Source organism: Sporobolomyces koalae (genome assembly GCF_050403365.1).
Source record: "Sporobolomyces koalae JCM15063 DNA, S_koalae_JCM15063T_v1_ctg25, whole genome shotgun sequence".
In the NCBI taxonomy this organism is placed as follows: Eukaryota; Fungi; Basidiomycota; class Microbotryomycetes; order Sporidiobolales; family Sporidiobolaceae; genus Sporobolomyces; species Sporobolomyces koalae.
Genome location: NW_027481746.1, coordinates 102,823 through 123,008, shown reverse-complemented (window position 1 = coordinate 123,008; position 20,186 = coordinate 102,823). Strand labels below are relative to the sequence as shown.

At 55.4% G+C, this 20,186-nt stretch overlaps 9 protein-coding genes across 9 annotated transcripts; 4 read left to right on the top strand and 5 right to left on the bottom strand.

Annotated features, from left to right (window-relative positions):
* Positions 1–41: 41 nt before the first annotated feature.
* Positions 42–398, top strand: JCM15063_000714 (uncharacterized protein; the record flags this gene model as incomplete). Its single annotated transcript, XM_076679671.1, has 1 exon — positions 42–398. One exon carries the CDS (start codon positions 42–44, stop codon positions 396–398), a length of 357 nt encoding a protein of 118 aa, XP_076533219.1.
* Positions 399–1,015: 617 nt separating this feature from the next.
* JCM15063_000713 (uncharacterized protein) lies at positions 1,016–2,081 on the bottom strand (the record flags this gene model as incomplete). The annotated part of the gene is made up of 4 exons (XM_076679670.1): positions 1,016–1,405; positions 1,469–1,520; positions 1,617–1,672; positions 1,740–2,081. The coding sequence occupies 4 exons, from the start codon at positions 2,079–2,081 to the stop codon at positions 1,016–1,018; spliced, it is 840 nt and encodes a 279-aa protein (XP_076533218.1).
* Positions 2,082–2,402: 321 nt separating this feature from the next.
* Positions 2,403–5,193, top strand: JCM15063_000712 (alpha-keto acid decarboxylase family protein; the record flags this gene model as incomplete). The annotated part of the gene is made up of 14 exons (XM_076679669.1): positions 2,403–2,452; positions 2,519–2,566; positions 2,624–2,729; positions 2,807–2,875; positions 2,946–3,105; positions 3,170–3,274; positions 3,338–3,672; positions 3,740–3,821; positions 3,892–4,013; positions 4,078–4,151; positions 4,220–4,390; positions 4,453–4,775; positions 4,846–5,099; positions 5,170–5,193. The coding sequence occupies 14 exons, from the start codon at positions 2,403–2,405 to the stop codon at positions 5,191–5,193; spliced, it is 1,923 nt and encodes a 640-aa protein (XP_076533217.1).
* Positions 5,194–5,466: 273 nt separating this feature from the next.
* Positions 5,467–7,573, bottom strand: ADE13 (adenylosuccinase ADE13; the record flags this gene model as incomplete). The annotated part of the gene is made up of 9 exons (XM_076679668.1): positions 5,467–5,778; positions 5,842–5,919; positions 5,997–6,066; positions 6,146–6,492; positions 6,566–6,688; positions 6,763–7,092; positions 7,152–7,259; positions 7,347–7,398; positions 7,545–7,573. 9 exons carry the CDS (start codon positions 7,571–7,573, stop codon positions 5,467–5,469), a joined length of 1,449 nt encoding a protein of 482 aa, XP_076533216.1.
* A 361-nt stretch (positions 7,574–7,934) lies between these two features.
* Positions 7,935–9,683, bottom strand: JCM15063_000710 (uncharacterized protein; the record flags this gene model as incomplete). Its single annotated transcript, XM_076679667.1, has 9 exons — positions 7,935–7,967; positions 8,034–8,320; positions 8,390–8,418; positions 8,489–8,621; positions 8,695–8,715; positions 8,799–9,067; positions 9,148–9,251; positions 9,339–9,524; positions 9,597–9,683. The coding sequence occupies 9 exons, from the start codon at positions 9,681–9,683 to the stop codon at positions 7,935–7,937; spliced, it is 1,149 nt and encodes a 382-aa protein (XP_076533215.1).
* A 745-nt stretch (positions 9,684–10,428) lies between these two features.
* JCM15063_000709 (uncharacterized protein) lies at positions 10,429–13,444 on the top strand (the record flags this gene model as incomplete). The annotated part of the gene is made up of 14 exons (XM_076679666.1): positions 10,429–10,455; positions 10,575–10,974; positions 11,050–11,391; positions 11,461–11,582; positions 11,662–11,737; positions 11,812–12,160; positions 12,233–12,267; positions 12,347–12,421; positions 12,490–12,573; positions 12,633–12,712; positions 12,782–12,940; positions 13,017–13,239; positions 13,313–13,365; positions 13,430–13,444. The coding sequence occupies 14 exons, from the start codon at positions 10,429–10,431 to the stop codon at positions 13,442–13,444; spliced, it is 2,040 nt and encodes a 679-aa protein (XP_076533214.1).
* Positions 13,445–13,931: 487 nt separating this feature from the next.
* Positions 13,932–15,789, bottom strand: JCM15063_000708 (uncharacterized protein; the record flags this gene model as incomplete). Its single annotated transcript, XM_076679665.1, has 5 exons — positions 13,932–14,763; positions 14,830–14,899; positions 14,966–15,045; positions 15,120–15,488; positions 15,752–15,789. 5 exons carry the CDS (start codon positions 15,787–15,789, stop codon positions 13,932–13,934), a joined length of 1,389 nt encoding a protein of 462 aa, XP_076533213.1.
* Positions 15,790–16,795: 1,006 nt separating this feature from the next.
* Positions 16,796–18,866, bottom strand: JCM15063_000707 (uncharacterized protein; the record flags this gene model as incomplete). The annotated part of the gene is made up of 9 exons (XM_076679664.1): positions 16,796–16,987; positions 17,069–17,098; positions 17,209–17,500; positions 17,574–17,848; positions 17,914–18,044; positions 18,104–18,178; positions 18,253–18,322; positions 18,396–18,599; positions 18,690–18,866. The coding sequence occupies 9 exons, from the start codon at positions 18,864–18,866 to the stop codon at positions 16,796–16,798; spliced, it is 1,446 nt and encodes a 481-aa protein (XP_076533212.1).
* Positions 18,867–19,142: 276 nt separating this feature from the next.
* Positions 19,143–20,141, top strand: JCM15063_000706 (uncharacterized protein; the record flags this gene model as incomplete). Its single annotated transcript, XM_076679663.1, has 2 exons — positions 19,143–19,173; positions 19,252–20,141. 2 exons carry the CDS (start codon positions 19,143–19,145, stop codon positions 20,139–20,141), a joined length of 921 nt encoding a protein of 306 aa, XP_076533211.1.
* Positions 20,142–20,186: the final 45 nt, after the last annotated feature.

Below are 20,186 nucleotides of genomic sequence, written 5' to 3'. Positions count from 1 at the left end.
ATCGCAGTTTTCCTCTCTTTCTCTGCTACCACCGAGCACGCATGTACACGCCTGAATCTTCTCCCAATTCGTCGCCTGCCTCGTCGCCTACTCCCAACTCCTTCTACTCGACCTCGCCGACCTACACTCCCGGGCTTTGGTACCCACCGGCGCGACGCAACTCCGGAATGTCTTTCTCCGGACCCAGCAACCCCTACGCAGCAATGGAGATCCCCAACGTCGACCTCGTGCGCAAAGAATCGCAAGACCTGCACGAACTGCAGAAGAGGAACGTCGAGTTGGTCAGCAACAGCATGATCGGGGCAGCTTTGGACTTGCACGTGAGGGAAGCCGACAAGGCTGCAGCGGCCAGAATCAGGGAGGCAGCGTCCATCGGAGGCGGAAGCGGCCCCAAGTAAGGCTATCTTCTCTCACCTTTGGGCTGGAACTTGTAGTTGACCAGCTGTTGCCGCACCCAGGACATAGACTCGCACACGAGTCAACAGAACATATCATATACGACGCTCGTCTTACACGCCGAGCCTCAACCACAACAACCCTTCCTTCCCTCTGCCGAGGTAATCGCCCGTCGTCGAAACCCCCACGACCGATTCCGGCAGGACATCGTCCGCTTCCTCTTCTTTCGAGGACCACCCGTCCAACCAAACTCTTCGTCACATATACACCGACCAAACAAGAGCTTTAACTAGACGGTGGCGATCTCTCTCGCCTTCACCGCCAGCCCGTTCTGCACTTCTTCAACTCGCCCTATCTCTGCGGCCTCCGATGTGGCGACCCCTCACCTTTGGGTGCTCCATATGCACTGTACACAGTAAAAAGGCTCTCTTCCGTTTGCGCACAGTTGTCCGTGCCTCCTCATGTACATAGAAATCTTCGTTTTTCGTTCTTAATTACGGGTGTTGTTTTGTAGTTTTTCTGTCTCGGGGATCTGCGACTACTCGGATTCACGTAATCGCATTGGCGTCTTCCTGCCTCTTCTTCGCTGATAATCGCTGCACTACAACGTCTGCTGAGCCTACACCAGCGAGTATCCAGCTCTACTCGGACGCTGCCTGCGTGCTCGTCCGAGCTCTGTTTCCTCGGCGCGTACCATCCCGAGTGGTGTCTTCTTGTCGTCCAGTAGAGTCTTCTCCTCCTCTTCACTATCGGATTCCGCCGAATCAGTCTTCTCATCAGCCTCGGATTGCCCGGACTTCTTCGATGGATTCGACAGATGCTGCGGACGAAGCTCGGGTGGCAGGATCGGTTTTCCGTCCCGTCCGAGTGGCAGGACCGCACCTGTGATCGGGTTGATCGGTCGTGGCATACCATGCTCGTCGAGAGGGGTGTTCACCAAAGGGCTCCGGTAGAGCAGGACAAGGATATAGATCTGAACTCCGAGGAGACACAGGTTCATTATCCCGACCTACCCAAGAGGCACAGCAGTTCAGCTTTTGGCCGCTTTCATACAGACAAGACCTGAGCTCACAACCAGGGGACTGAGTCGGACAAATCGGAGATCCTCAACACAGTTTGAGCCACTGTCAACCGTTGAAAGTCAGTCGGGACATATGTTCTCGGATCGAATTGCTCTCGGGACTTGCCATTGCTTGCCGATCGCTTGCAGTGTTGCCAACGAGTGCAGCTTGTAGGACAAGTAGAAAAGGAAAGAGGACGAGAAGACGACAGCAAACTTGCGATTGCGGAACGGTGTGAGCTCTGAAGTACCAGAACGAGCGAAACAGAGGGAATGGACGCACCGATATCCAGCCTGCATCGATTTTGAGTTGATCGACCCATGCTCCGAGTGCGAGATGGCGATGATAGGTCATGCAGTACACGACCCACAGGGCGGCAAAGCATGCCGCCATGACGAGGTGGAAAATGAGCCAACGGTGCTCGCGCACGATGGGTCCAGCGAGCACGCCGACGTAGACGATCACGGGAACTGTTATGATGAACCCGAAACCGCTGAGGCCGATGGTCGTGTATACCAGTCGTCGCAATCGCTGATGACTGGGACTCGAACGGATCAAAGCGATCTGTGCCTTTGAGAGCTCTGGAACGGGATCCGGGTCGGCAGATGCAGTGGTTGTCGACATACTGTCGAAGATGGGATGCGAAGGAGGGAACCGAGAGGCGGTCATGCCGTTCCCTTTTGCACGCGCACATTCCCTCTTTGCAGCGGGTCCGAGGACCTGGCACCATTTCTTGGAACGCTCTCAATGCTCGACGCTCGACATACTACTGAGCGTTGCGCCCTAGAAATGCAGCCGTCCAAAGGGAGTGAGGTCGAGGAAAGAACGCCAGAAGCGGGTCGGTCGCAGAGATTGCTCAACTGAGCACATTCCTCATGCTTCACGATACAAGATCGCAGGCATACTATCGGTCTGTAGTGATTGATCTCGCTCGCGCTGGTGCGGATGGGCGCTTACCGAGGCAATCGCAAGATCGAGAAGAGTTTTGAAAAGAGGTTTGTCGAGTCGGAGCCGGGGCGGTGCACGTCGATTACCCGATGACTTCATGATCACCGAATCAGACGAACGGCTCTCGTGCGCTTCCTCCTCACTCGCATCTCCCACAACATGTAAGGCTTCAAGCAATTTCTCAGCTATGCACTGCTGACGCCGCGAGGCATGCGCAGGTCTGCTCCTGGTGAATTGCAAGATGGTCAAATGTACCTCTCGGTCTACCTGCTCGACCGCCTCGCTCAACTAGGTGTCAAGCCTATGTTCGGTGTTCCCGGAGACGTGGGTCCGATCTTCATATCAAGCTCGACATACAACCCAGAAGGGCTAACTCGCGCCGGCTTGTTACTGCGATACAGTTCAACCTCGTGTTCCTTGACGAGGTCGAGAAGCACAAAGACATCGAATGGCTCGGATGCTGCAACGAGGTGAGTGGTCCTCAGTCTCAATGCCGAAACACTCTGATCCTGAGCGGATTCTATCGCTCCTTCGCAACAGCTCAATGCCTCTTACGCGGCCGATGGGTACGCTCGCGTCAAGCAAGCTCAGCTCAACCGCGACGTCGAGAGCAAGAACAAGACCCAGGGCGGTGTCAAGGGTCTCGCAGCGCTACTCACTACTTTTGGTGTCGGAGAGTTGAGCGCAGTCAACGGTATCGGTACGTCCTGCCTTTCCCCCGACGCATGACGGACAGACCTAATTCAGTATATCGGACGATCCAGCTGGAGCATACTCTGAACGCGTTCCGATTATACACGTGGTCGGTGTTCCCTCGACCAAGCTTCAGAAGAACAAAGCGCTCCTGCATCACACTCTCGGCGACGGCAGCAAGTTTTGCTCTCTCGACTTGATTTTACATCACCATTGCTGACATCTCTCGCGCACTCTAGAGTTCAACGTCTTTGAAGAGGCTTCGAGGGGAATCACTTGCGCTCAAGCTTTTCTCTCGTCGGCTGACAACGCTGCGCAGGAGGTCGACCGCATCCTCCTTCGAGCGCTCGAGACCGCACGACCTGCTTATCTCACCCTTCCTACCGACCTGGTCTACGCCCCCGTCGACGCGTCGCGCCTCAAGACCCCGATCATCCCTCGGCACGTTGGCCCGAACGAAACGGATCTCCTTCCTACTGGAAAGAAGGTCGCGGACGAGGTACAGGAGAGAACCCAATTTGTGCTCAAAGAGATTCAGCGCCTATTCGAAAAGGCCAAACAGCCTATCGTTCTCGTGAGTGCATTCAGTAGTTCGCTGCTCATCTCGCTTAAGTATTCATCCCTGTGCTGGCGCCGGCTAGATCGATGCCTGTGCGATCCGTTACGGAGTCGGTCATCTTGTACGCGATCTCATCCGTGCCACGGGCGTCAAATTCTTTACGAGTAAGTCCGGTCCTTTGACCCGGGTTGCATGAACCTTCGAAAGCTCACCTTTCTGACTGTCACTTCAAAGCTCCGATGGGCCGCAACGCCATTGACGAGGACCCAGACAGCGGCTTTGGAGGCGTCTATGTCGGCGAGATCGCAGACGAGAAGGTGAAAGCCGTCGTCGAAGCCACCGACCTGTGTATCATGGTATGCTGGTTTACAGACACCCTATCATCACGGAACACTAACGTCCAAGTCGCTTATAACCAAGGTTGGAGCGCTCAAATCTGATTTCAATACCGGCGAGTTCAGCTACAAGTTCCCGACGGAGCAGACCATTGAGCTGTGCGTGTCCGCACAGCGTGCTCTCTTCCTCGCCAAGCCATTCAACCTGAAACTTTGTATCGTAATAGTCACTCGGATCACACCCAGGTGCAATACGGGACGTATCCCGAAGTCTCCTTCCATACTCTCCTGCCGCTGCTCGCATCGACGCTCAAGTCGAAGCAGGAGGTTACCAAAGCGCCACGCGATGGAGGACTCGACGTTCAGGTCCCTGAGGGTTCGAAAGATGAGATGGTTAAGTGAGTCCCGCCAGAAGGCCAATCTAGTAGCCAGTAGCACGGGCTGACCGATAGACGGACAGGCAAGAAGCTTTCTGGCCCATGATGGGACAGTTCTTGCAAGAGGACGACATTATCGTCGCCGAAACCGGAACGTCTTCCTTTGGAATTATCTCGACCCCATTGCCCAAGGGCGCCACGGTTGTCTCGCAAGTCCTGTGGGGATCGATCGGTTACGCGGGAGGAGCGACGTTGGGATGTCTCATGGCGGCGAAGGAGTCTCCCAAACCGCGTCGTGTTATCCTCTTTACCGGAGATGGTTCCATTCAGCTCACCGTCCAGGATATCGCTACGATGCTCAAGCACGGTTTGAAACCCATCTTGGTGATCCTCAACAATGACGGATGTCAGTCTTTTTCTGTATCCGTGCTGTTCTACGTTTTGACCTCTGACCGACCGTGCTCGAGCTTTTGCAGACACGATCGAACGTTTGATCCACGGCAAGCAAGCTTCTTACAACGACATCTCGAGTTGGCGTTGGCAGTCGTTGCTGGACTTTTTCGACGCCTCGGGTGAGATCCCGAAACGCTCGTGGCAGGCCAAGACTCGTGGAGAACTCGAAGACATCCTCCGAGATGACGAGTTCAAGAAAGCCGACAAGTGCCAGTTGCTTGAAGTTTTGATGGAGAAGCTCGATGCTCCTGCGGCACTGATCAAACAGGGAGAATTGGTACGGTGCATCCGGAACGATTTCACGAGTTTCAGAATGCTGGACTGATGCGCTTTCGATGATCGAACAGAGTGCCCAATTGAATGCCGCTTGAGTTGCATGACCTGCCCCTCAGTGAAGTTTCACCCCGCTTGAATGTTTCCCTTATCCGTACCTCTACACGATAGTACCAATTTTAGACATAGTTAGTTGCTCCCCGATTGCATCTGCGCTGTTTTACGCAATCTCAGTACCGGTTTCACTGCTTTATGCATTGGATTGCGTTGCACACACGGCAAGTATATTTCAGGTGAGAAAATGGATGGCAATCGGACGTCTAGCAGGCGTGAAGTTATTCTTTTCAAATCGAGAGTTCTTTTTGTCTCCTTTATACTGACAGTTCAGCAGCAGTCGCAGACTCGACTTGGTTCTTGTAAGGTTCGATCGCAGGCTTGACAAACTTGTCGAGGAACTTGGTAGTCTGTTCGGGTGCGCGCCCGACGAACGTACTAGGGTTGAGCAACTCGTCGAGTTCGTTCCAGATCGGTTCAAAGAACTTGTCAGCTCGAACTCGATCGATCAAGTCGTTCTCGCCTCCTTGTTGTTTGACGACTGCTCCTGCCTCGTGAGACAAGACTCGGATCTTCTCGTGGCAAACTTGTCGGTCTCCTCCCTTCTTGACAATCGCCATGATGATGTTCTAGGGTAGTGAGACGAACAGTGAGTCTGTGGCTTTGTCACGGGAAAGAAGGGCAGCACGTACCTCGGTGGCCATGAATGGCAACTCTTGTCGGACTCGGCGAGCGATGATTGCAGGGTACACAACAAGTCCCTCGGTAACCTGGATGCGGGAATGGAATGGCAGAGATTAGCTGGGGCTTTTTCGTTGTGCACAGGCATACTATGAGGGTAGCTCACGTTTTGAAGGGTGGTAAGGATGATGTCGGTAGTCAGGAAAGCTTCAGGGATGGTGATACGACGGTTGGCACTAAGGGTTTGCAGAAGAACCGTATGGGGTTGTCAGCCTCGGAGCGATGTTGTCGAACGAAACGAAACAGGGAGCTTACGAGTCGTCGAGCGTTCGCTCGAACCATTGCACGGACGCGGTCATGAGGGCGTTCTGTTGGATCGCCATAAGGTGGCGGGCGAGGGAACACACCCGCTCGCATCGCATAGGGTTGCGCTTGTACGCCATCGCACTCGAACCGATCTGGTCCTTCTCGAACGGCTCTTCGACCTCTTTGAGGTTCGCGAGCAATCGGATGTCGGTCGCGATCTTGTGAGCCGTCGCTCCGAGGGACGCGAGGGGACCGAGAACGTCAATGTCTACCTTGCGCGAGTAGGTTTGACCGGTGACGGGGTAAGCAGTCTTGAATCCAGACAGCTTGGTCACAAGCTCGTCAAGCTCTTCGACCTAGGAACAAGACGAGAAACGATTCAGTCATCTGCGCTCTTTGTGCAAGCATAACCAGAAAGATTTCGCTCACCTTGTCGTGGTCGCCTTCGAAGAGAGCGAGGAACGAGGCCTGGGTTCCGGTAGTACCCTTGACTCCTCGGAATCCAATGTCGTCGCGGGCGCGTTGGATGTTTCGGAGATCCCACAGGAGTTCCTAGAGTCACGAAAAGGGGTCGAGGGAAAATCAGTCTCGAGGTGAGAGCGAGTTGAGGATCGGAAATGACGAACCTGGATCCAGAGGGTCGCGCGCTTTCCAACGGTCGTGAGTTGAGCAGGCTGGAAGTGAGTCCATCCGAGAGTCGGGAGGTCCTTGTACTGTTCGGCGAACTTGCCGAGACGCTCGATCACGACGGCGAGCTTGGGGAGGACAATGTCGCACGCGTCGCGCAGGAAGATGAGGTCGGCGTTGTCGGTCACGTAGCACGAGGTGGCACCGAGGTGAATGATACCGGCGGCGGCAGGGGCGTGAAGTCCAAAGACATGCACGTGCGCCATGACATCGTGACGGCGCTTCTTCTCCTCGACAGCAGCCTCTTCCATTTGAGCGTCATCAAGTTCCTGGGATACATTCGCTCGTCAGACAGGAAGAACTGTCGGCCTAGAGCAAGAGAGCGCACGAGGTTGGCCTTCATCTGCTCGAGCGCTTCGTCCGAGATGTTGAGGCCCAACTGCTTTTCGGCAGTCGCCAAGTTGAGCCACAACTTGCGCCACGTGCCGAATCGAGTCTTAAGATTGCAACAGAATGTCAGTTGATGCCGAAGCGGGACAGCGGATACAGAAACGGGAAAGGGATAATGATGAACGGCACTCACCGACGACGAGAACAGCTTGCTCATCTCCTTCGACGCATAGCGCGAGGACAAGCTATCCGATCACAGTGTCCCAATTCACGATGGGCCAGTGGAGAGAGCAGGAAGGAGACGAGACAGCAATCACAGCATGCGACAAAAAGTCAGTCCCGCCGAATGGCCCGATGCGTGATTGAGTGACACTGGTGGAGGGCAGCTCACGGAGTCTGGTACGTCTCGATCGAGCTCATTTTGGTGGAACGGATCGAAGTTCGATAGCAGAGACCGGATGCAACTTTTTCTCTCGCCTCCTCATATTGAGTCAATCGCTGTAGTGGGGGTACCCCAGTTCCGACATTTTTTTTCTTTTTCTTCTTTCCTCTGGACATTCGGCAGCACTACAAGTCTTCATCTCGCAACGCCGAGAGCTTCGCACAGTACTCGTTACTCCAACGAACGAGAATCATGTTGCGACTAAAATAATTTCCATGCCGATGGCAAATCCCGCCCGACAGTCGAAGCCCCGGAAGGGCGATCGAGACGCAGGTCAAGCGCTTGTGAGCAGGCTGCATGCGAATAGTGAAAGCGAGAGGACCACGGCAGAGGCGATGTTTAGGCGTGAAGCGCAATCTCTTTCAGTTCATTCTGAAGCGTTCCACCCTAGTCAGCCCGAGCCCTCGAGGTGACAGCGAAATGAAAGTGCAAACGAACCTGGATCAGAGTACCGACGAGCAACCCTTCTTCGTACGTCCCCTGGTTGACGTTGCGCTCCCATTCTGGTTCGACACCGTTCGGCACCTTGGCCTTCTCTCGCTCGACGATTGCGCTGGTTGCAACCTTGTGCACGAAATCTCGAGGACGCAAGACGAAATCGTTCGAGAGGTGGTAGAAGAACGTCGACGAAATGCGGATCTCGGGTCGAGTCGCAGTCGTCGGGTCCGCTCTCTGCCGTTCGAGAGCTGCGAGCGTCGCTCTCGAGCAGATCACTTCGTGATAGCCTGGGATCGAATTCGACTCAATATCAGCCAGTCACCTTATCACTGGAGATAGAATAGGTTTGGGCGTACCTGCTAAAATCAATCCGGCCGTGAGATGCCTGCAATTAAAGGAGGATGTACTGTGAGCATCATCATCGCATTGTCGAGCAAGTCACCGGCATGACTCACTCTAGCTGCTTCCCGGCTTGTACCAGCAAACACCCAGGCGGCAGCTTGACCTCGATCCGCTTGCCCGAATTCCTGGCCCAAATGTTCAGGCCCGGATACCGCGATCGGCCGTGAATCGTCAAGAAATTGAGATCTGATGGCAACATTATTTTGCAGAGCGGTCAGGGTCTCTTGAAGGGAAAGTAACCGTCGTCCGAGTCACGAACCTGTGTGGAATCCAGCAAAGACTGGAACAGTGAGGAGAATGTCAGCTCCATGACGAGATCAAAGAGACATTAATGTTCGTCAACTCGAGCCAGTAAACGCTCACTTTCTCCCTCCTTGCCATACTTGGACAGGTCGGTCGCGGTTGGCGCGAGCAGATGACTGCCATACTGTGCCGCTCTCGTGAGAGTGTCTCGCTCCAACCCGAGTCCAACGGCCAACATCTCGCTGACACCTTCAACTGCTCGCTTGATCTGAGTGCCCCATTCCTCGAGCTGGGGTTCCCACTCTGGAAAGGCGGCCGGCGTCACGTTGGTCATCCCGAGAGAGGGGAACGCGGTTCTCGGGGGCGCCTGACCCATTCGGTGAAAGAACCTGGTCATCGCAAAGAAAGGAGGGAAAGTCAGAGTGTGCGCAAGATAGAGATTAGGTACACGAGAGCTCTGACAGCGCACCGACATTTGGGATCCGCCTTGCCACCCGCGAGATCGAGAGGTCGCTCTGCCGGTTCGAGTGCGGCGATGATGGCTTGGCAAGCTGCGTGCGAATGACATTTGGGCTGAGTTGTTGCGCTCATGGTGCACGGTCAGCCAGCTGCAATACCGGTTCGGAACAGTTGGTATTTCCGTCCCCTGATAGGCCTCACCTTTTCAGTGTTCTCAAGCGTGACGCCGACCTGATAATGCACTTCTGGACGTAGGTCTTTCTGCAATTCGGCCTCGTCCTGGGCAAAATAGTCCTCCATGAGGTCGAGGAAGCGTTGATTCGCTTGTTCCGACACGCGCGAATCCCGCACGATGAGCGCTCCGTACTCGATCAGAGATTGAGCAGTCTGCGACGGTACCGGGGAAAATGTGTCAGCTCGAGGTGGGGAACGCGTTCTAGGAGTTCTGAACCAACTGACGAGCTGTGCTGCCTGCGATCCCTCTGGAGACGATGCCGAGAACAGAAAGTCGTCAAGACTGATTATCGGAAGCGGATTCGCGACCATCGTGTGTGTCAAGGGCGTCAAGTTGGAGCGTGTATCGGAATGAATGTTGATTGAATGTGCGCGCCGATAAGCCAAGGCTGTGGAGAATGCGCTAAGCGGATAGCCAGCAGAACGTGGCTGATGCGTACGCGTGGATGAGCGCTGGCAAGACGGATAGACTGGACAAGCGAGAGGGCTACGAAGCAACGATACAACTGCTCAGGTCACGTGCGGGTCGTCCTATGGTACCGCGTACAAGGCGGTTGTCTCGTCCCGAAACCGGCAGAGCCGATGCGCCGACGCTCTCTACGAAGTTATCCGGAATCACCTATGTGTTCGGTGCGAGATCCGAGCGGGCCAAAGAGCATGCGTAGGTTACGTCACCAAACGCTACAGAAGCAGTTCATCGTGCGCATACCTGGCATTTCTCGCACACACTATGAGGCATTCTCTATTTCCGTCCGGGCGTCAGAGAAGTGTCGCGAGTCTGGTAGAAGACGCTTCCCAGACCGGCCGCTCGAGAGAGCGACATTTGCAGAGTGTTGATGGAGCAGTGCAGCTATTTCAAAGCAGAGTGAGTGCGATAGAGATTCAAGATGTACCAAGCAGATACACAAGACTTTGCGAGTGCCGATCAGGGCAAGAGGGCGCACCTGAGAACGGCAGCCAAGTCCCAGAAGAAAGTTGGCCGGCCGCCGGCGGGCGCTGCCGCTCTTTGATCACTTCGCTGTCAATCAAGACACACGCACATCCCACAGCACAAATCATGCCCCCGCAACCTTCATCTGTCGAGGTGAGTCCTGACCCGCCGGCAAATCATGTGCCGGTTGGGGAGAACGCGAGCACTCAATCGATGATGCGTTCTCCCGTCGACTTGCCCCACCGGCCCCTGACTCGTCATGCTCGGTGTAGATCGGCTCGCAAGCCGTCAAAGGCGAAGGCCGCATCCGTCGCTGCAACCTCTCGCCCGACGAACTCGTCACTACGCCTCACAAGGACATCCGAGTCGTCGCCGACGTCCTGCCGTATGTCACCGCCAAGTACGGCTCGATGGATGGCTTCGGCTACCGCGACATCATCGACACCGTCAAGGAGGAGAAGGAAGTGACCAAGGTCGTCGGCGGCAAGGAAGTGAAAGAGACCAAGACCTGGAACTACTTCACCCTCGGCGAGTACCAGTGGTGGACGTATGACCAGTTCGCCGCGCTCGTCAAGGACGCCCAGGGTGGGCTCATCAAGGCCGGCTGCTCCAACAAGACCGTCTTCAACCTCTACGCCGCGACCTCGCCTCGCTGGCAAGTCATGGCCAACGGTCAGTCTTGCGTCCCTGCCCCCGCTCCCGTCCTGCTTGTTCCTAGCTGACTGACGTACATGTGGTACAACACAGCTTGTGCTGCCCAGGGTATTGTTTTTGCGACCGCGTACGACTCGCTTGGAGAGGAGGGACTTAGCCACTCGATCAACGAGCCCGAATCGACCGGACTCTACACCAACGCTAACTTGCTCGGCACCCTCGCGTCCGTCGTCGGCTCGACTCCGTCACTCAAGTTTGTTGTGTACGATGGCAAAGAGTCTGACATTGCCAAGGGAGCGCTCGACAAGATCCGTGCGGCAAACGACGGAATCGAGGTGCTCCACTTTGACGAGTTCCTCAAGAGTGGCAAGGAGAACCCGGTCGCACCGAACCCTGCCGGACCCGACGACACCCTCGCCATTATGTACACTTCCGGTGCGTTTCCTCCTCGCGCATTCTCCTCATTAGGCAGTCCCTGACTGCCGGTACCTCCTCCTGTATCAGGTTCCACCGGCGCCCCGAAGGGTGTCGTCATCACCAACGGAAACGTTGTAGCATGTCTCGGAGCGGTTCAGATGGTGCTGGGTCACGTCGTCAAGCACGGCGAAACCTACATTGCATTCTTGGTAACTTCCGCCCTTTCTTTCGCTTACTACTCGCTAACTTGTACTGATGCCCCTGGTTCCGGTGCGCATGAACGTGTAGCCCCTGGCGCACATCATGGAGTTTGCGGTCGAGATGTGCTTCATGTTTGTCGGAGCCAAGATCGGATACGGAACAGGCGAGTCGGAGCGGAATGTGACCTCCTCGCGCGATGCTACGTGAACTGATCTCCTAATGCGGCTCGTAAAACAGTCAAGACGCTCACGGATGCGTCTGTCCGAAACTGCTCGGGAGATCTCAACGCTCTCCAACCGACGATCATGGTCGGAGTTCCCGCAATCTGGGAAACCATTCGCAAGGGTATCGTCTCAAAGGTGCAAGCTGGAGGTGCCCTCAAATCCAAGGTGTTCAACCTCGCCATGGCGGCCAAGAAATTGGGAGGTACTGGCAGCATCCTGGGCAACATCGCTGATTCGGTCGTGTTCAAGAATGTCAAGTCTGCGACGGGCGGCAAGCTCAAGTATGCGTTGAACGGTGGTGCTCCGATCAGTTTGGCCACGCACGAATTCCTCGTCAACGCTCTCGTCACCATTATCCAAGGGTGAGTTCGTAGCCTTGGGTTCAGCTTGGCTGTGCAACAATCTAACGTGAATACCTTGTCGGCATCCTTCAGCTATGGAATGACGGAATCGACCGCCATGGCAGCTCGTGAGGCGAAACCACTCTCATCAGCCGTTGCATCAAAGAAAAACTGACGATCCCAAACTTTGCATCTGGCTGTTGACAGTCCTTCCTCCCTCGATCTTTGATTATGGTACGGTTGGATGCCCCGTTCCTTCCGCTGAACTCAAGCTTGTTGATGGCGAGTCAATTTTCGCTGGTTTTCAGCCCTCAAGCAATCCAAACTAACCTTTTCTCCCGGGGACACAGTGCCCGAGGCCGGATACAAGTCAACGAACAGCCCTCCGCAGGGAGAGCTCTGGATTCGTGGTCCCAGTGTGACTAAGGGATACTGTGAGTCTGCCGTTTTCGGCGTGCTTTTAGCTCGGCTTGACATCTCGACTTGTCTACAGACAAGCGCGAGGACCTCACGAAGGAGGCGTGGACGGAGGACGGTTGGTTCAAGACTGGTGATGTCGCCCAGTGGAACAAGGTTTGTCAATATCATTTCAATCTTCAGCTTCCGCCTTGTGCACATGCTCAGTGATCGAGCTCGCGACAGAACGGTACGCTCTCGATCATCGACCGCGTCAAGAACCTGGTTAAGCTGGCAGGTGGCGAGTACATCGCTGTCGAACGCTTGGAGTCAGTGTACAAGGGTTCCAACCTCGTCGGAAACTTGATGGTCCACGCTTCTTCCGATGCTAACCGACCTATGGCTGTAAGTGATCCAGCCAAATCATTTCTGACTATTCACGAGACTCGAGACTTATGAATGAAACCGCGTCCTGCGCTAGGTTGTGTTCCCGCACGAGGCGAATGTCAAGGCCAAGGCTTCCGAGCTCGGCATCTCATCGACCGACCTGTCGTCGCTTTGCCACAATGACCAGATTCGCGATGCAATCCTCAAAGACGTCAACGCCACTGGCAAGAAGGCAGGCTTCAAGCCTCTCGAGGTCTTGCAAACAGTCGTGCTCAGTGACGAAGAGTGGACTCCTCACAACAACCTCCTGACTGCTGGTACGCAATGACTCCCTCCTTGAATCCAAGACTAGAGAGCTAATTCGGCTCGTCTTGCATTCCGATCTCACAGCCCAGAAACTTAACCGTAAAGCGATCCTGCAGAAGTACAAGGAAGAGGTTGACGTGAGCTCTGATCCTGCCTGTCCCTCCTTACAAAGAGCTCCACTGACGCGCTCGCTTCCTGTAGGCCGTCTACCCATGATCGGCATAGCCATCACTCTTCTCATGCCGTGTCTCTATCTACCATCCTTCCCTTGCAGGCCCATCCCTACCTTAATGTCTACGACGCTCAGCCTCACTCACATCTCTCGACTTTCGACCTGTACATTACCCTCAGTTTACATCTCCGCATCTCTCGACTCGATCGATTATTTAACTTTTACTCCTTTGTGCATCTTACCACGGTTCTTGCCAAGCTCTCTCAATGCAATCAGTTCATAATCACAACCTTATCTCGCAGAGGCATGCGAGGTACTTCGTGGATCTTTCATGTAAAAGGTCAAAGAGGTTCAGTAACGATTACAAAAAAGAATACTAAGTATGTGCTGATTCTGCAAAGTGCGTATATGCGCGGGGAGAGTAATTACAACGAATAGTTTATACGAGATAAAAGTAGCGATTGAATAGAGAAGAAAGCAAGACCGAGCCATGACATGCTCGCTCGAGGGAAAAATGTTTCGAAGAAAGAATCAGAAGAAACTGATTTCGGCGACCTGTTTAGGATCCTGAGCTCCTTCTCCCAACAGCATGGCCAGCCCGCCCGGTCGCGTAACAGGTCCATGTGTGCTCGAACTTTCGCCCCTGTCCTGGTTGGGATCTCGCTCAGCAACGTATCCAACAGGGGAGCGATCTTCGCGCAACGGTTCCGAGCTCGAACTGGTCATATGTGACTGGTGTTGACGGGGCTCTCCACATTGAGCGGGAATTGTGAGCGGAAGAGCGTGCTGATTCGGAGGGGGCGGATGCGATCGGATTGGAGCGAGTATCGTCGGAGGAGAGCAAGGTCTCGGGTACGTGAATGACCGTCCGAATGCCGGAAAGGCAGATTTCGAATGCATCGCGGGCGAGGGGCGTGAAGACGGGGGAGGCATATGGTGCGATTGCGACGATGGCGGTCGTGGTCGGCTGTACCACTCCGGCTGATACGTTTGAGGTGCGGACAGCGAGTTCTGCTGCATTGTCTGGTGGTAGTCGTACATGAAAGGTCGAGGCGTCTCGCGAACAGGTGTTGCAGTAAAGTGGGGAAAGATCTTGGTCGGAACTGCGTTCCACGAGGTCCACGGTCGCTGCTGAGGAGTCGAGGTAGTAGATCCGATCGGAGCGACAAGAGGAGCGGCGTGGGAGAAGCTCCATGAGCCGGAAGAGCGTCGAATGGTCGCATAGGGCGGCGGCGATGGAGCGGTTTGAGCGGGAGAGATCTGCTGCCAGCTGCCTGACGATGTGTTGGGACGCTTCCTACTGATCGTCTTGGCTTTTTTGCGACGCGGCGGATCGATAGTGTCTCCGCGCTCGAGATCAGCTCTGATTAGCGAAATTCGAGCGGGTCAGTCCTGCAAGCTTGTTGGTGGATAAGCGCCCGCAACGCACGACGAGTCTGTTCGCCTCATCCTCAACTTGAGTCCCTCACGAGCTAAAGTCTTGGAAGTTTCTGCTGATTCTGTAGCCGACGACAACCAACATCAAGATCTGCGCGCAACTGATAAGAGGCAAGCATGCGACTTACTGCTCATCCCTGGGAATCGCTTGCTGCTGTATACTTGGAACACCTCTGTCAAAATCGAGTCGCAAAAGATAGCCCCATCGCTAGATCCGCTCAGATGAACAGGGTCAGGGTCATCAAAACCGGGAAACGGTTGCGATCCAGCTTTGCCACTCACTCGACGATTTCATACATGCTCATTTTGAGCCTCCACCTGCCTTCGGTTCGCACGCACAAATCGGGGAAAACGAAGCAACTCTGATCTCGCAGGGGGAGCAAGCTCGAGACAACTGTCCCACCGACGTACTCGGACCTGCTTCCAGCGAGGTCATACAGTTCCTCCTCACTGTTCTCGGGCACGAGGGACGCGAACATGAAGTGGGTATGTGTGAGCGAAGGCGAGATCCAGTCGTCCTCGGTGAGCGTGTGGGCCGCTTTCCTGCGAGCGGTAGGTCGTCGGACCTGAAGCTGAACGATGGGTGCTGGATCGAGTGTTCTCCGACCTGCTTTCTCGCCCGGACCTGTCAGACGAGCTTGACGGGGCTGTCTATTATTCGGGAAACAACGAGTCAGCTCTGTTGCAACGGCTGTCGGTTACTGCCAATGTCTTGTGAGAGGAACGACCTCGGTCCCAAATGTCATATGCCCGAAGAGCCTTTCCTCTACGACTGCCAACAGGCGAGTACTGAGAGCTCTGAGCCAGGTGTGCGAACCCTTTAAGAGAACGAGACCGCCGAGACGCGGTCCAGATGGTGGAGGCTGCGAACGTCGACCTCGAACCGGTGACGCAGAGAAGACCGATCGACTCACTGCCGCACATCGAGACGGTACAGGTTGCTGTTACCCATCGAGGAAGTCCCTTCCGAGTCAGCCCGCAGGTACAGGCGAAGCGGGAGCGCGAAGGAAGCCGTAAGAACAAAGAAGTACTCGCCTTGGTTCCGTCGCAGCGCTCGCAACACGTCCTTCCGACTGCTTCGCGTTTGTCGCAGGATCCGACATGGACGAGTGACAGCGGTTCGAACGAGAACTGAGGCCCAAATCCCTGCAGTCGGTTGCTGGAAGTGAATATTCTGCAGTACTTATATATCCGGGGTTGAACTTTAGCCTATTGCTAGCGACAGCGTGGCAGAGCTGCGGTCGCGAGATATTGTCGATCGGAATCCCCGCTGCAGGGCTCTTCATTCAAGACGCTAAGGAAAGCTGTTTCCGAGTGTTTCGTGATCGCCTCTCCCGCCTGAATTTGGCACGGGGGCGAACCTTCTTATCCGCACTTCGTGTGCCTCGCTCGTCACGACCCTGACGACAATTGACGACAACGGTTCGTCGCAATTCCTTGCCTTGATTTGGCGAGCTCGCCTCGCGAACCAAGAGGACGAGCTTTCAATGGTCTGCAGAATTATACTTTCGCGCTTCACTGGTCGACAACGACAATCGGGGACCTTGTCTTTGGGGGCTTGCCGACATGCAACGGTCGCTCGCCAAAAGTCCAAAACCTTGAGCTGGGTCTCTAACCGACGCTCGAAAGCTTATCGCTAGCTTTTTCGTCTTAGTTTCTGAAGGGATCTCTGCACGCTTGAAACATCAAAGTTGGGTGAGAGCGAGCCCTCAGCCAACTACAGTACAATGGTCTACGCGGTGACGCAATGTCCATGTGGATCGCCCAATAATGTACAGAAGAAGGAATCGAAGGGAGACCACAAACGAAAAGGGGTACAATGGGAAAATTGAAAAACAGACCCAAAACAACAAGGCAAGCTCAAATGGCGAGCCGTTGATTGGCCCCCTGATGCGCGTACGTGCGAGACCTCGGGTCGTACGGGAACAGAAGTTCGGAACCTATTCGGCGTGCCCCTTTCAAGGCAAGAGGCGCCCTACCACGATGACCCCCACTGCCGATACAGCCGTGAACACGTAGAACACGGAACCTGACCCTGCGGCAGTCGACGTCGATAGCGTGGACAAAGATCCCGCAGTGAGGGAAGCGAGCCAGTCCCGCAGCGGCAAGAAGAACACGCCAATCGCGAGGTTCGAGATCCAGTTCGTGCCCTGCGAACCACGCAAGCCAGAATCAGACCTGTCGCAGGAAAAGCTCGAATCCCGATTATTCGCGGATCCGCTTTATCTTACCACTGCCACTGAAGCTGTCGCCGACTTTGCCTGAACCGATAGATGTTTATTGTCAGTTCTCACCCGGAATGAGCTCGTTTTGACCTCGGTGGCCGAGCGAACGAGGGAGAGCTCGGAAGAAGAAGAGGGAGAAAGCGCACCTCTTCTTTCGGGAGTTCCCCCAGAAGCACAAAGGGGATCGGTCCAAGCCCCATCGCGAAACTGACAACGAACGCCATGATCCCTACCGATGCAACGAACAACCTGTCGTGGTTGATCGAATATCCGAGCACGAGTGACGAGAGCGACATGGTCGCGAGCGAGACGAGGAGTAGGGTCTTGCGCCCGAGCTTGTCGACCAGGTATACGGCTGGGAAAGTCATGACCAAGTTGACGACCGTGACGAACAGCGCCGTCTTCTTTGCGCTCGCGGGGTTGACCGCCGTCAGGATTCTGTCAAGTGAATGCAAGCGTAAGCTTTTCGAAGACGGTCATTTGTTTTCGTCAGTACGAGCAGATGACATACTTGACAGAATAAAACATGACGGCGTTGATGCCGCTGAACTGCTGGAACAGCATGATCGCGGTCAGGGCCTTGAGAGGCCCCGAGATCGATGGGTCTTTCGATCTCAGCACTTCTTGAACCGTCATTGATTTGGGCGCGACCGGCGAAGAAGAAGTCGGCGAAGGGGTTACGAAAGGCGCCCGTTCTTCGTCTTCATCACTCGAAGCGGGAACGTCGTATATCGTGGAAGATGATCGCTGCGGCGAGGGCGATGAAGCGACCCAACTGAATCCGATCTGGCGGTAGCAGCTTGTTCAGTATCGCGCGTGATGCGAGCATTTCGAATCGCAGTCGAGCGCACCTGCAATGCGGCAGTCACAATAGAGATGAACGAGATCTTGCGCCAGTCATTCGTTCCAGGAGTCGAGAACGGGATTGATATTCCCTGTGCAGTTAGGATGCCGACGTTGATAGCGATCTGACAGAGGATACCTACTTTGGGACCACACTCAGCGAGCAACCGGAGCGTGAGCAGGGGGGCGCTCGCGCACCAATCTTGCCTGCAATGGCAGCGGGAGATACACTCTGCAGATATAGGGGCACGACCACTGTGGCGATTCCGCAGGCTGTTCGGGGAGCGGAATCACAGCTCAGGTTTCCTGACCGGAAATCTCGCGGACAAGCACGAATGGGAACATACCGAACCCAATGATCACGCGGCCAAGGGTCAGGACCCAGAAAGAGTTTGCCAAGGTGACGAACGCCGAGCCCTGCAACAGTGCAAGTCGATCAATGCGCTGGTCATACAGAATGCAAGCGTGGGAGAGAGAAGCTCAAGCTGACCAGGAGCGTCGCCCATGCTGCTCTCACGGCAGTTTCCTTCTGTCCCCAGCGTGCGATCAAGGCGCCTGCGTAGAGACTCGCAGCGAGGCCACCGACGGTGTAAGCTGAGGTTACGATCCCGAACTGAAAAGTCGAGAGCTCGATCGAGGCGATGACTGCGTCTGACGCGGCATTCAGCGCGGCAATGTGGTAGCCATAGTGAAACTGTGCAGCAGCAGTCAATCAGGGGTCAGCTAGCTGGCTCAATTATATGGTGCATGTGGGGGCAGAGAGAGGACGAGGCGCGACGCTCACTGCGCTGCACGAGATCCAGACGAGATTGACGACGAGCTTGCCGAGGCTCCCGTCACTCATCCCAGCGTGCACTGAGATCGAGGTCGAGTCGGTGTCATCAAACCCGGATCCGCGTGCGCAGCTCTCGCGTTTCATCTCTTTCGCCCGTACATCTTCGCCCGCTCCTACAGAGACCATGTGAGTGCTCTCACAATCGCGTGTATACTAGTGTCGAAGGCTCAATTCCGCACGCACCGTTGACAGGCAGCGGGAACCGCCAACGTCGACATCTGCGCCGCCGTCATACACTCGCTTCATCCCGACTGGAGCAGTTCGCAAGGACTTGAGACCCGCAGTCATCCTCGTCGCTGCATTCTCGGCCAGTGAGTCTCGCATCCGCGCCTATGCATCCTCCGGAAACCCGACCGCAATTTCCGAAGACGGACTCCGGCCAGCGGACTCGCTCAAACGGCCATGGCATTGAATACTAAAGTCGGAGGGCCATGTGAAAGATAGAAGGAGCGAGCGAGTGCTTGCGGGTCGAGAGTGTTCACCAAGCTGACCTTTCGCACGTGCCCGCTAGTCTACGGAATCATTGCAGGAGCGGCAGTTCTGCGACGTGCAGACAGCTACGACGGGTACCTCCCAGGCCACCTCACTGCCGTATACATCGCACTCGCCGCGCTGTATTTTGTCTGCTCGGCGATCGAGATCCTCGGAGTCGTCGCCGCGTACCGAGCCTCGATCCGCCTCGTCCGCGCCTACTTCTACGGCGCCGCCTCGGTCGCTTTGATCGTCACGGCAGCCGAGATCCTGCGTCTCGTCGTGCACTACACCCAAAAAACCGCAATCATCAAAGCGTGCCAGGACTCGTATAAATCCGACATCACGGCTGGCAACGCGACGAGCTCCGAGGTTGCTTCGTACTGTCAGGACAGCTGGCGCAACGCGACTTACCTCGACATCGCTCTCCTCGTGTTCTCGCTTCTCGTTTCGTTCTTCTTCGCATCGCTCGCCGCGTCGTACTTGCACCAACTCAAGAATCCTCAGCTCCTGCGCACGCAGGTGCCTGCCTCGGCCGCCCCTTCGGCGGCGTACGGCTTCCCGCTCCAGGCATACCCTTCGTCCGGTTCCGCCGTACCGCCGTATCCTTACAGCGCGAACCCTTACCCCGGTCCCGACGCGAACCAAGCACCGTCGTACGACAACCCGTACGGGTTCAAGGCTCCAACCGACAACAAGGACTCCTCGTTCGAGCCTGCCCACGAATCCGGCCACGCGAACCCGTTCGAGGATTCCGTGCAACATCAATCTCAGACGATCCTCGTCAGGAGACCGAACGAGACGGTCGAAGAATTCGAGGAGAGGCAACACGAGCATGATCAGGCAGAGGAGAGGAGAAGGAGAACGCAACAGGGCTTTGGCGAGAGTACCGAGACGGTTACCCTCGAAGGCGGAGGACGACAAGTTTGATGAATTGATTCCCCTAATCTTCATATGACTCTGTACTTGCTCCCT